The sequence below is a fragment of the Mustelus asterias genome, chromosome 23 (assembly GCF_964213995.1).
Source record: "Mustelus asterias chromosome 23, sMusAst1.hap1.1, whole genome shotgun sequence".
NCBI classification, from domain to species: Eukaryota; Metazoa; Chordata; class Chondrichthyes; order Carcharhiniformes; family Triakidae; genus Mustelus; species Mustelus asterias.
In genome coordinates, this window is record NC_135823.1 from 35,760,117 (window position 1) to 35,774,461 (window position 14,345).

At 42.6% G+C, this 14,345-nt stretch overlaps 1 protein-coding gene across 12 annotated transcripts in view; it reads right to left on the bottom strand.

The window, feature by feature from the left end:
• The window catches only part of arhgap17a (Rho GTPase activating protein 17a), a 166,459-nt gene that overhangs the window by 32,803 nt on the left and 119,311 nt on the right, over positions 1-14,345 (bottom strand). For 8 of the 12 annotated variants that reach the window (XM_078240282.1, XM_078240286.1, XM_078240277.1 and 5 more), the window contains exons 11-14: positions 12,647-12,758; positions 10,103-10,184; positions 9,910-9,990; positions 5,979-6,092 (exon numbers count right to left, since the gene is read on the bottom strand). In XM_078240282.1, the coding sequence (XP_078096408.1) occupies positions 5,979-6,092; positions 9,910-9,990; positions 10,103-10,184; positions 12,647-12,758 (389 nt within the window). The remainder of the gene's footprint in view (positions 1-5,978; positions 6,093-9,909; positions 9,991-10,102; positions 10,185-12,646; positions 12,759-14,345) is intronic. The other 4 variants (XM_078240285.1, XM_078240288.1, XM_078240280.1 and 1 more) reach the window with 1 other exon arrangement.

A 14,345-nucleotide genomic window follows, 5' to 3' on the forward strand; every position in this document is an offset into this window, starting at 1 on the left:
CAATAATAGGAGTTGTGCTCCAGAACTTGTTGCACCCCTAGTCAAGTTGTTTCAGTACAGCTACAGCACAGGCACCTACCTGGCAATGTGGAAAATTGCCCAGCTTTGTCCTGCACACAAGAAACAAGACAAATCCAATCCAATCAATTACCCATCAATCTACTCTCGATCATTAGTACGGTAATGGAAGGGGTCATCAACAGTACTATCAAGCTTAGCAATTACCTGCTCACGGACGTTCAGTTTGGATTCTGTCAGGATAACTTAGCTCCTGATCGCATTACAGATTTGGCTCAAACATGGACAAAAGAGCTGAATTCCAGAGGTGAAGTGAGAGTAACTGTCCTTGATATCAAGGCAACATTTGACTGAGTATGGCATCAAGATGCCTTAACAAAACTGGAGTTAATGGGAATCAGTGGGGAAAAACTTCTGCTGGTTGGAGTCATACCTGGCATAAAGGAAAATAGTTGTGGTGTTGAAGGTCAATCACCTCAGTCCCACATCATCACTGCAGGAGTTCCTCAGTGTCCTGGGTCCAACTATCTTCAGCTGCTTCATCAATGACCTTCCTTTCATCGTAAAGTCAGAAGTGGGGAGGCTTGCTCATGACTGTGCAATGTTCAGCGCTATTCAGGACCCTCACATATTGAAGCAGTCCGTGTCCAAATACAGCAAGATGTGGACAGGCTTGCCCCCCCCCACAAAACATCCTGGGGGTTACCAGAAACTGAACTGGACTAGCCATATACAAGAGCAGGTCAGAGGCTAGGAATTCTGTGGCAAGTAACTGACCTCCTGACTCCCCAATGCCTATCCACCATCTATGGGGTACAAGTCAGGGTGTGATGGAATACTCTTAGCTTGCTTGGTACCCCTTCTAGAAACATTCAACCTCTCCACCATTGATGAATAGTGGAAGCAGTATGTAACATCTACAAGATGCACTGCAGGAATTCACATGGCTCCTTAGGCAACACCTTCCAAGGGCAGCAGAAGGACAAGGGCAGCAGAAACCTGGAAAGACCACCACCTGGAGGTTTCCCTCCAACTCACTCACCATCCTGAGTTGGAAAAATATCATTTTTCCTTCACTCTTGCTGGGTCAAGATCCTGGAAATCCCTCTCTCACAGAACTGTGGGTGTTTCTACACCTCAAGAACAGTAGTGGTTCAAGAAGGCAGGTCACCACCACCTTCTCAAGGGCAACTAGGGATGGGCAATAAATGCTGGCCAAGCCAGCGACACCCACATATCAAACAAATACGAAAGATAATAATTCCAAGTCAGGATGGTGGGCTATTTGGAGGGGACATTCCAAATTGCAGCGTTCCCATCCACCTTCTGACCTTGTTCTTCTAGCTGGTAGAGGTTGTAGATTTGGAAGATTCTGTTGAAAGAGGTACGGCAAATTACCACAGTGCATCTTGTAGATCAGGGGTCTCCAAACTTTTCAGTACGAGGGCCACATCGCATATTTTACACATTTTCGGGGGCCAAAGAAAAAAAAAATTAGTTTTATAAATGAACTGGCGAAGATTAAGCCCGTGAGATCGAATGAAATTCACTGTTGAAACAACAGGTTTCAGAACGGAAGACATATCCACATATTTTCCGCACAATGCTTGTTGATGGATAATGCAATGCAGAAACATGGGCTTTGAGAATCCACCAACCTCAAGCTTTTGTGATTTGTCCAACCAAACATTTCTTCACCCCAAACATGTTCTTTCCTCCATCAATTGTCACGCATTGCAGTTTATTCCACTCCAGGTTATATTCTAACAGTCTTTTGCAATTCTTTGAAGATGTCTTCTCTAGTTACTGTGCTGTGCATGCTATGCACTGATGCTAATTCTTGTGTCACATTAAATTCACTGTCGACGCCACGGATGAATACTAGGAGTTGTGATGTGTCACACACATCAGTCTATTCATCAAGTGCGAGAGAATACAACTGAAAATTTCTTGCTGTGTCTGCAATTTGATGAAATATATTGCTTCCTATATCCTCAATTCTACGAGCTACAGTATTTGGCGCAAGACTGATGATTTTGAACAGATTTGCTTTTTCTGGGCATAACTCTTCCACTGCTTCCATTATACACTCTTTGATGAGATCTCCATCGGTGAATGGCTTTCCTCTTTTAGCCAACACATAAGCTAGTTTGTAACTGGCCCTGGTTAAAGCTTCATTTTCAGTTATGTTCTGCGTAAAAAATAGCTTGTTGGGAAAGTAATCTGCGTTGCATTGATTCCAATTTTTCCGAACGCGGTGTTCCTGTGAATTGGGAATAACTTGGTTCATGTTTGGTCTCATAGTGCCGACGTACATTGTACTCCTTCAAAACTGCAACAGTTTTGTTGCATATGACACACGAGGCTTTATCACCTGCTTGTACAAAAGAAGTACTTTACACCCCATTCTTCATTAAACAGGCAGCACTCACTGTCCACTTTTCTTTTTTCCTTCCATAACTGAATTGGTCTTGAGTTGCCACCATCATTGTCATTGTTCTCGCTCATTTCAGACAGATGGAGCTTACTGATTGGATAAAGCAGCTGTCACTCAGTCAATGCAGAGCGGCAATTGGATAACAGATGTCTCAATTGCTGATTCGTTTAATGAACTGTCCGTCACAGGACGGCAGCTCTGATTGGACAATAGGCCAGTAAAGAGGGCGGGGATTCCCATGGGTCCATCAGACACCGCGCGTAGTGGCAGAAATGTCTGGCCTGTGGCTTCCATCCCCGCGTCTGGATCCTGAGTCAGCGGTGGGGCTCCGGACGCGGGAGTGTTTTTGGCAGCGGGAATCCTGTCCCGCCCCACTGGCTGCAAGCCAGATGTTAGCCCACTGCGGGCCCGATGTGGCCCACGGACCGTTGTTTGGAGACACCTGTTGTAGATGATGCACACTGCTGCCGGTGATGGAGCGCATGTATGCTTAAGGTTGTAGATGGGTTGCTAATTAAGTGGGCTGTTTTGTCTCAGATAGTGGTTAGCACTGCTACCTCACAGTGCCAGGGATCCAGGTTTAATTCCAGCCTTAGGTGACTGTCTGTCTGGAGTTTGCATGTTCTCCCCGTGTCCGTGTGGGTTCCCCCCGGGTGCTCCAGCTTCCTTCCACAGTCCCAAAGATGTACAAGTCAGGTGGATTAGCCATGTTAAATTGTCCCTTGGTGTCCAAAGTGTGTTAGGTGGATTAGCCATGGTAAATGCGTGGGGTTATGGGAATTGGGGGGCTTGGGCAAGATGCTCTTTCAGAGAGTCAGTGCAGACTTGATGGGCCCGAGGGCCCCCGTCTGAACTACAGGGATTCTATGGCTGGTGTCAAACTCGAGTGTCACTGGAGCTGCACTCATCCAGAAAAGGGAGGAGTATTCTATCTGAATCTTGATTCATGCCTTGTAGGTTCAGTGGAGTAAGGAGGCAAAATACTTTTGCAGAATTCTCAGCATTGACTTGCTCTTATTACCACACCATTTATGTGATGGGTGCGATGATACTGTGCTTTTGAGAAATATTTATTATGTTTCTTGTAAGGGGTATGTTTAAAATTCAGCTGTTTTACACAATGCCGATTTGTTTGCACCAGGCAGCTCACATGTTGAGAATGCAGGCTAATGATTGATTTTAGCTAGAGATGTGTTTGATTTAATCTGAGTTAATGCATTGTTGTTTATTTTGGTTTTTCTCCTGGGTTTTCAGGGTCAGGTTTTTATTATGTTGATTGACAGAGGCAGCGTTATGAGAATGGGCAGGCCTAAGCTTGTGGGGAAAACACACAGCTCTTTTATTTTAAAATAGTCAGTTACTGCCTAGTCCTGAAAGGAACAAGAGGTTTCTTTTTATCTCTCTCTCTCCGGAAGCTGTTAGAAGACAGGTGTCTCTCTTTCCACAGGTGTTCAAAAGGCTCTAAGACTGTTGAGCATAAACACGTAAGCCTGGATATTGCTAACTGATCTAGAGGGCTTTTAAGTCTGTAAGAGGAATATTGCTTGAATTGGAACTAGAGATTGATTAGCAGTTAAGAACTGTATCTTGTCATGTTTAAGTACTATTCAATTGGTAAATGTTAAGCTAATTAAGTATTGTTCAATAAAGTTTGTTTTGATAAAAGCTTCCCAATGTGTCAATAGAATCACACTTGGAGTGAAAAATCTTATCCTCACACTAATGCCAAAATAGAAAAACTGTTGGGAATCTAGTTGGGCTTCATAACATACTTTGGGGCTTCTGCTCCAGTACCCTAACAAAGGTCCAGTTAAGTTTCTAGTCAATGGTAACCGTCGGGATGTTGATGATAGGGGATTCAATGATGTTAATGCCAATGAACGTCAAGGGGATTCTGTAAATTCGGTCTATTTGGAGATGATCATTGCCTGGCACTTGCATTGTACAAATGTTACTTGCCATCTGAATGTTGCCCAGGTCTTGCTGCAGTTGATGCAGACTGCTTTGGTATCTGAACAGTTACAAATGGAACTGAACACTATGCAATCATCAGGGAACATTCCCACTTCTGACCTCATGTTGAAGAGAAGGTTAATGATGAAGCAGCTGAAGATAGTTGGACTTAAGATATTACCTTGAGGAAGTCTGTAATGATGTCCTGGACTGAGAAAACTGACCTCCAATAATCACCACTATGATTGCAGCCAGTGAAGCCTTTACCCGATTCCCATTGATTTCACTTTGACTCGGGTTTCTTGACACCATATTCCGACAAATGCTGCTTTCTGTAAATCTACAATCATTCTCTCCTCACCTCTGGAATTCAGCTCTTTGTCCATCTTGTAATGAGATTTGGAGCTGTGTGGTCTTCGCGGAACCCAAAAGGAGCATCAGTGAGGTCATTGGTGAATAAGTGCTGTTCATAACTTCCATCACTTGACTAATGTTTGAGAGTAGTCTGATTGAGCAGCAATTGGCTGGATTGAATTTGTTCTGCTTTTTGTGGACTTGAACATATTTGGCAATGTTCCATGTTATTGCACAGTGTAGCGATACTGGATAGGGGCATGGTTAGTTCTGGAGTACAAGTCTTCTGTTTTACAGCTGGGATGTTGTCGGGGCTCATATCCTTTGCTGCACTCAGCCATTTTCTTTCTTTATTTCACTGCAACAAAATCAAATTGAAGACCATCTGTGGCTCTGGGGATCTTGGGTGGAAGCAGAGACACATCATCCATTTGGTACTTTAACTGAAGATCGAAACAAATATTTCAGCTGTAAACCTTTTATGTGCTTGAATCCATTATTGAGGATGAGGATGTTAATGGAGTCTCCTTCCCCCCCTCCCATTAATTGTTTAATTATCCACCACCATCCACGATTAGGTGCGGCAGAACTGTAGAGCTTTGATCTGATTCATTGGATGTGGATCACCAAGCTCTGTCTCAACTCCAATTGCTTTTCAGCAACCTTTGTGTGAAGATAGAATCAAGCCAAGTTCTGATGCAGCTACAATTTTATATCCTCTAAGCTTACACAGAGGGAATAGAAAAGAGCAACTGATGTCCAAGGACCAGAAACACACATCATACATTCAGAGTGGTACCAGTGAGATATTACAACCAAAGGAGGTACAGTTCAAGCCTAGACTGAGAGAAAGCGACGGTCATCAAAACCAATTTAAAAATGAAACCTACATACAAGCCAGTACAAAATTGAATAATCCAATAAAAGAGAGAGTTTGATCATCTCACCCATGGATTTCTTTGTAATATCCTTTTTTGGGATATGGATTCTTGCAATTTTATTCCTCAAATACCCTGCTTTAAACTAAGGATCAATATTCCAGAGAAAGTATACATTAACTTTGGCTACATTAATAAATTCGAGTTCTGCTGCAATTCAGTCTCTGCTGTCCTCTGTATTCAACAAGCTCTTTTTCCATTAAGCCCTAATAAGAAAAGCGCCCCAAAGAAAACAGGCTATCCAGTGCAACACAATAATAAAAGCAGTAAACTCTTACCCTTCATTTTTAGCCCACAATAGGTTGGGCCCCAACACAATTGCAATGTTGCTAGGAGTCATTTTGTTGATGTCACTATTCTGTGCAAGTTTTGCGAGGAATTTTATAAGATACCTGTTCAACAAAGACAATTTAGATTACACCTCTGAGAACATCTCCATTTTGTAAGAATGCTCGAGTTTACAAATACTAAATATATTTTACTTATGTTTGAGGTCCCAGATACTTACGAAGATAATAAAGCTACAAGATTTCATGGTTTCTGAACAAATAAATAAACTTTACAAAGACCAGTGAAACAATTTTCAACATATATTGTGTACTCTCAACATTCAGAAGTAACACGAGGTACATGTGAATTAACAGCCAAACTATGGTCAAACCCGCTACACTATGCGACCAAGACAAATTCCATCAATTTTCCAGCAACCCAACCAGATATCAGCATCCACTGAGAGTTACACAATCTCATTAAAATTCTGTTTCCTTCACAAGGGATTTCGAATCTTTTCCTTCCTAGATCTAACCCTGAATTCCCTCTAGAAGCTGCTCTGACTTGGACTGCCTCAATTACATTGTCTACATGGACTTTAGCAAGGCCTTTGACAAGTTACCACATGGTAGGTTGTTGCACAAGGTTAAATCTCATGGGATCCAGCGTGAGGTAGCCAATTAGATACAAAATTGGCTTGACGACAGAAGACAGAGGGTGGTTGTAGAGAGTTGTTTTTTCAAACTGGAGGCCTGTGACCAGTGGCGTGCCTCAGGGATTGGTACTGGGTCCACTGTTATTTGTTATTTATATTAATGATTTGGATGAGAATTAAGGAGGCATGGTTAGTAAGTTAGTAAGATGACACCAAGATTGGTGGCATGGTGGACATTGAAGGTTATCTAGGATTGCAATGGGATCTTGATTAATTGGGCCAGTGGGCCTATGAATGGCAGATGGAGCTTAATTTAGATAAATGTGAGGTGACGCATTTTGATAGATCGAATCGGGGCAGGACCTACTCAGTTAAAGGTAGGGCATTGGCGAGAGTTATAGAACAAAAAGATCGAGGAGTACAGGTTCATAGCTCCTTGAAAGTGGAGTCACAAGTGGACAGGGTGGTGAAGGCGGCATTCGGCATGCTTGGTTTCATTGGTCAGAATATTGAATACAGCAGTTGGGACATCCTGTTGAAGTTGTACAAGGCATTGGTAAGGCCACACTTGGAACAGTGTTCAGTTCTGGTCACCCTATTATAGAAAGGACATTATTAAACTAGAATGAGTGCAGAAAACATTTACTAGGATAGATTGGGACTTGATGGTTTGAATTATAAGGAGAGGCTGGATAGACCGGGACTTTTTTCCCTGGAGCGTAATAGGCTTAGGGATGATCTTATAGAGGTCTATAAAATAAGGAGGGGCATAGATAAAGTAGATAGTCAACATCTTTTCCCAAAGGTAGGGGAGTCTAAAACTAGAGGGCATAGGTTTAAGGTGCGAGGGGCGAGATACAAAAGGGTCCAAAGGGGCAGTTTTTCACTCAGGTGGTGAATGTCTGGAATGAGTTGCCAGAGGCAGTAGTAGAGGCTGGTACAATTTGGGCTTTTAAAAAGCATTTAGACAGTTACTTGGATAAGATGGCTATAGAGGGGTATGGGCCAAATGCGGGCAATTGGGACTAGTTTAGTGGTAAAAATTGGGCGGCATGGACAAGTTGGGCCAAAGGACCCGTTTCCATGTTGTAAATCTCTATGACTCTAACGACTGTTCCCCTCCCAGGGTTTCAATCGTGTCTCCAGAGACTACGTGCCCCTGGATTCCTAAATCTGCACACCAACACCAACTCTCAGGCACAACTCCATCTCATCAACTGTGTCGAGCAGAACACTGCTGCTCCAAAGGGTTCAGCACCTTCGTTCTAACGCATCGCAGCACAGAATCACCAACTTTCTGCAGCCTTTTCAGCTCTCTAAGGTTTTTAATCAAGTCTTTGCTACTTGTAGCCTGCCAATAGCTGCACTGTTACTGCTTGGACCCTCTTTCTTTCCTCCTCTCCTCAGTAGTTCCTATACTTGGGTCTCCTCCTCCTGGTCCTCTCTCTCTCTCTGGGAACTCTCCCTGGATTCCCACTTCCTTGTCCTGGACTCTTTGGTGTTAGGGCTCCTGATTGAGATTTCACACTGTTTTGTATCCCACACAGGCGCATTGGGCACTTGTGCCTGACCTGAAGATCTCACAATACTGAATTGCACATGGTTAAGATCCGATTTCAGAATTATACAAACAATGGAAACAACCTGGTTTATAGAATTTAAAAAATGCTTACAAGAACATTTTTTTCATTGTTGATTAGTAACAGTGTTCAAGTCTTAATTGTGACACATCATTTCCATAGGCTCGAATTTTAAAATAAATTTTTATTGAAGATTTTTCCCATTTTTACACAAATACAACAAACCCTCCAGGATTGGTTCAGCATAGCATAATCATTTCTCCATACCCGCAACCTCGGCATCAAACCAGCCACCCACCTTGCTGCAGTGGCACCACTCATATTAGTCATGACAACAGCAAAGGATACCACATAGCATATACCACTATTATAAATGCAAGGGTTATAATGGATAAACATTGCAGTGTCTAGTGTCTTACAATCTACCCCGCGTGCTCCCAACACTCTCAAACTCTAAGCATATTAAACCACAAGTAGTCAATTTTGACACAGGACCAGAAGCAATGCAGGTAGTCCCCGCGCCACCTTGCACCCCTGGCACAACGAGGCTATAGAAGGGTCAAAACTGGGTCTTAAGCTTGTAGTAATTAAAGGAACATACTGACGGATACGTTCCACTATAAATAAATGGACGGCCCTGGTTTTCAAAGGGTGACAGGTGGAATTTCGCCTCGGTGCTCATATTAGATCTCCTCTGTCAACATAAATAATATCACAGAATCAAAAAAAGGAGTGTAATGACAAGGCGTTAAGTCCAGGATTAGCAATGAACTGCAGATTATGACTCCAAATTATTTCCACTCTGAGTTAGAGAGACCAAAGCCTCAGTAGGATTGTCGAAAAGCCTCAAGGATCCATCACATGTCACCCTCAGGGTAGCAGGATAAAGAAGGGCAAACAGCACTCAGATAGCTCTCAGACACTCTCCAGCTTCATCAAAACCTCTGCGACTGAAGCCATGAAAACCCTTGATTATAGGCCCATGATCAGGCCTTGCAAACAGGATACGATGTGCCCCTTAAAGGTTAATACACCCAGCTGCTGTGTCAAGATTGAGAAAACATGGTAACCAGTTCTCAAAAGATTTAACGAGGAGATCACCCTCAGCTCCTCCTGGAAAGCCGGTCACATGACACTCCTCCTCTGGCCCCAGCTCTCCAGATCGATCAGAATATCTGACATGCCATTTAGCTGATTTTCCAAGGATTGAAAGTGGGCATCAACTGAGGAAGCGACATTCTCAACAATACAGATTTTTTCCTCCTCTTCATCAAGCTTCTTATTGGTACTCTGCCGTTCAGCAATATGAGCATTGAAATTCTGTGCCATAAAGCCGAGTTTGTCTATAACCTTAATCATATGGTAGTCATCAGCAACAATGCCTTCGACGTCGCCAGGTTGAGAGCCTACTCACTGACCAAATCAGTATTTAGAGAGCTTGGCTCCATCCCAGCTGCCTCCAACTGTTTCTTTCCATTGAGGATTTTCATGACTTTTCTTGGCATTTTGTCCCAAAACTTAACCACAAGTCTTCTAAGGACACAATAGAGTTCTCACTCCAAGGCTAGGTACCTACAGGCTGTGCATCAGGATAAATGAAAGGATTAAAAGGGGAGTAGTGCCAGAGCTCACAGAAACATAGCCACTCCCATGTTCACATCTGCCCCAGATCATAGGCTCTATTTTTAGATTTAGAACATGTACCTGAAGTTGGAACTGTTTGACTTTGGCATTTTGCTGCAGGTTACCCAGAGGGCTTGTAACTTCTTGTCAGATTCTGGTACACTGTAACGGAATAGAACTGAAGTTGTAGTCATTGGGAAATTCAACATATCAACACTATTTACACAACACAGCATTGCATGAAATGCAAGTGCAACATGTGCTTAGTCCTCACCTTGCAGCCTGGACCCATTCATCATAGAGTTGGAATGTCATTAAAGGTTCTGGCAGCTCTCTCAGATATGATTTCAAGGCACCTTAAGGTAAAAGAGACGAAGGCCATCAGGAAGAAGGCACTCATCAAGCAAATCTAAATGTGGCAATGGTTTATTTTTATATGCACAACAGACACATTAATGAATAATGCAAGACAACAAAATGTGCCTCACGACACGAGTTGAAAGGGTAATTATTGTTACTTCAATGCTGCCCCCTTACCAAAGGTTGCTGGCTTATGCCAGGACATGTTTCCAATGGCATCAGCTGCCTTTCAGTCTCTCTCCCAAGTATCCATTCTTCATGAAGGAGCCTTAGTGAATACTGTTAGTGTTCAATCAGCCCCATCCATCAGTTTTTAATCCGAAATGTGGCTCAAATGTTCTATTCTGCTAACACTGTTGCCTTCCCAATCAATGGCATGGTTAAAGACTAAAGAAGTCACTCTCATTTTCTTGCTCCTCCCCAAATTATTAGTGTCCATCCTGCCTCAGCCAAAAGAATCTAATACTGCAGAGATGTGTGGAAAGTTAAAATCCATTTATTTGGCTGTTGGGTTTAACTACTTCACACTATCCCAAAGACATCAGCATCTACGACAGCAAATTTTCAAATGTCCTCTCCATTAACCTTCCGAGGTGTTGCCAATGATCAGTCACTGAGCTGGATCAGTCACATAAATACTGTGACTACAAGAAAAGGTCAGAGTTTGGATATTCTGAGACAAGTAATTCATCTCCTGACTCCCCAAAGCCTTTCCAACATCCACAAAGCACAAACAAGAAGACTGAGATAGAATATCCTCCCACTTGACTGGAAGGGCACAGCTCCAACAACACTCAAGGAGCTCGATACCATCAACAAAAAGCAGCCCACTTGATTAACACCCTATCCATCACGTTAAACATTCACGACCTCCACCAATGGCACAACAGGGCTATAGTGTATTACAAATGCACTGCAACAACTCACCAAGGTTCCTTTCGACATCACCTTCTAAACCCATAACTTTTACCATCTAGAGACAGCAGCCTCATGGAAACACCATCTGTATTTTCACCTCCAAACACCACCCCAATTTGGAAACGAATTGCTGTCCTTTCATTTTACGAGGTCAAAATTCTGGAACTCCCTATGGAACAGCACTAGAGTACAACCTATGCCACATGGACAGTTATGTTAAGTTATGCCCCTTGGCCAGACCCCGGGACATGGACTGGGAGATGTCTTTAGGAACCAATGACGGTTTATTTAAAGTAAATGAAGGTTGAGATACAAGACACCTACTTTTAGATAAAACCACAAGATTCCATGGCTCTTGAACATACAAAAACAAACTTTACTATTCAAGTTCAGAAAAATAAAACCTTACAATGTATATTTTACACTCTAATATTGAAGGTAAGAGGTACAGGTGAATTAACAGAACCATAGTTGAACACATCACACCACAAAGTAAATGACAGATGCAACTAAGACAGAGTCCATGGATTTCTCATGATCCCACCTAGATGTCAGTAAACAATCTCAGCCTCCTTTTTTTAAAAATAAGGATGTCACATTTTCCACATTCCAATCCACTCCCCACCACCATCATTCGTAACCTGCAATGTAAGCCATACAGCCGTCAACTTACGTCAAAGCATTGTCAGCCTTTCTAGGAAATCCTGCTCATCAGTTTTGCACCATACATTAAGTCAAACAATCTCATTGAAATCTCATTTAGGGATTCCCAGCGTCGAATTCGAAGATCTCTCCTTGGAATTCTCTCCAAAATGGGCGGCATGGTGACACGGCCGTCAGCACTGCTGCCTCACAGGCTCCAGGCACCTTGGTTCGATTCCCGGCTTGGGTCACTGTCTGTGTGGAGTTTGTACGTTCTCCCCGTCTGCTTGGGTTTCCTCTAGGTGCTCCAGTTTCCTTCCACAGCCCAAAAATGCGCGAGTTAGATGCACTGGCCATGCTAAATTGCCCCTTAGTGTCCCGGGATACATAGGTTAGCAGGATTAGCAGGGTAAATATGTGGAGTTACGGTGATAGGGCCTGGGTGGGATTGTTGCTGGTGCAGACTCGATGGGCCATATGGTCTCCTTCTGCACTGTATTGTTTCTATGATTCTATGAAAAGTTACCCCCTCCACTCAAGACAGCTTTAACAATGGCCCACCTCACAGGGATTCAATCTCACCTTCTGAGATGCCTTCTCTCTAGATTGGAAGCACACTCAAAACACGAGCTCACAAAAACAATTTCAGATCTATGGCCATGCCAAGCAGAACACCACTGCTCCAAAAAGGTACCTTTGCCCCAGTGGCCCTCTTCACTTAAACTCTGCTCCTTGCAGCCCTTTCACTTACTTAACTGGACTTGTTTCTATCTCTTGTGTATTTGTGACATTTGTTGGCTGGTAGACTGTCTCAAACCGATTGCGTCAAGAGGAGCTGTTCACTGACCCTTGAACTGGTCATCTTCAAAATGTTTGGACCTTTACACAAGTAACCTACCTGCAACAGCGTGTTGATCAGAATAGAATTCCTCAAGCTGGGAAGTGGAGCAGTCCAATGCAGCTTTTAGCTTTTTCAGTTTGGAGGCTCCAGCAGCAATCCTGAACAGCCCCTGAGTTACAACAGGGAAATGATCATCACACATGACGAGGGAGACAGAAAATATGATGAAATTAAAAAAGAGGATGCATGATGTACGTCAGGTGAATTCTTCAAGTGAGAACCAGGCCAAGAACAATCAGTTGAGAGGGGAAGTGAAGACAAAAATAAGACTGGCCAAGACGGAATATGAGAATAGAATGGCAATTAACATAAGAAAGGAAGCCAAAGTTTTTCTCCCAGCATGTAAAAAGTAAGCAGGCAGCAGTAAGAGGTGAGATAGCGCCTATTAGGGACAAAGGTCATATATGCTCAGGAGTACAGCAAGGCAGGAATGTATGATGAGTACTTCGTATTAGTGCTTACTAAGGGTGAGGATACTGACAAAAATATCTGTTGGAATAGAGATGGTTTGGAGGTAATGTATGGTGCAAAACTGATGAGCAGGATATACTAGGAAGGCTGACTATGCTTAGATGGGTAAGTTGACGGCTGTATGGCTTACATTGCAGGTTACGAATGGTGAGGGGGGGGGCAGTGGATTGGAATGTGGAAAATGTGACATTCTTATTGAAAAAAGGTGGATATGCCAAGTAACTACAAGTTGATCAATTTAACATCAGTGGTTAGTATGGTTTAGAATTAATCAAGGAAAATGAACACTTGGTGAGGTTTGAATAAGTTGAGATCATTCAGATTTTGTTTGACTATTCTGAATTAATTTTTTGATTAAGTAATAGAGAAGGTTGATGAAGCAAATGTGATCGATGATATTGATATGGTTTTTAAGAAAATGTTTGACAAAGTACCACTAAAAGGCTGGTTAGCAAAATTGAGGCTCATGGAATAGAAGTCTGTCACCAAAATAATTGGCAAAAGGATGAACGGCAAGTAGTGACAAATGATTAGAGGATAGGACACAGTGATGTTCCCAAGGATGAATGCCTGAAACATTGTTTTTTTTTGATATGTACATAAATGACTTGGATATTGGAATACAGAGTAAAATGTCAATATTTGCCCATGGTGCAAATATGGAGGCATGGCAAATGAAGAACATGTTACCAATTGACTACAGCAGAACACAGGCTAACAGAATGGGGGCCAAGCAGGAGATGGAATTCAATACTGAGAAGTGCGAGGTGATGCACTTCGCCAGAAGGGAAAGGAGGAGACAATATAGACTTAAAGGCACCAGTTTAATGATTGTGCAGAGACAGAGGGACCTCGGGGTTTTGCTTGCAAAAATCTTTGAGGGTGGTAGGACATACTGAGAGAATATTTAGCAGAGTATATAGGATCATGGGTTTAACGAATAGAGGGACCAAGTACAAAAGCTGGGAAGTTGCACTGAATCTTTCTAAAACTCTGCTTAATTCCCAAACAGAGTAGTGTGTCCAGTTCTAGTCACCAGAATTTAAGAAATAAAAACAATTTAGGAAAGATCGCAGGACTTTTGTGAAAAGGAGATTTATCAGAATGATTATGAGAGCAGTAATTTTAACTGTACGTTTAGATTGGAGAAGCTGGAGCTGTTGTCCTTGGAGTAAATGAGGTTGAGGGGACAATATTATGACAGGTTTAGGCAAGTAGGCAAAAA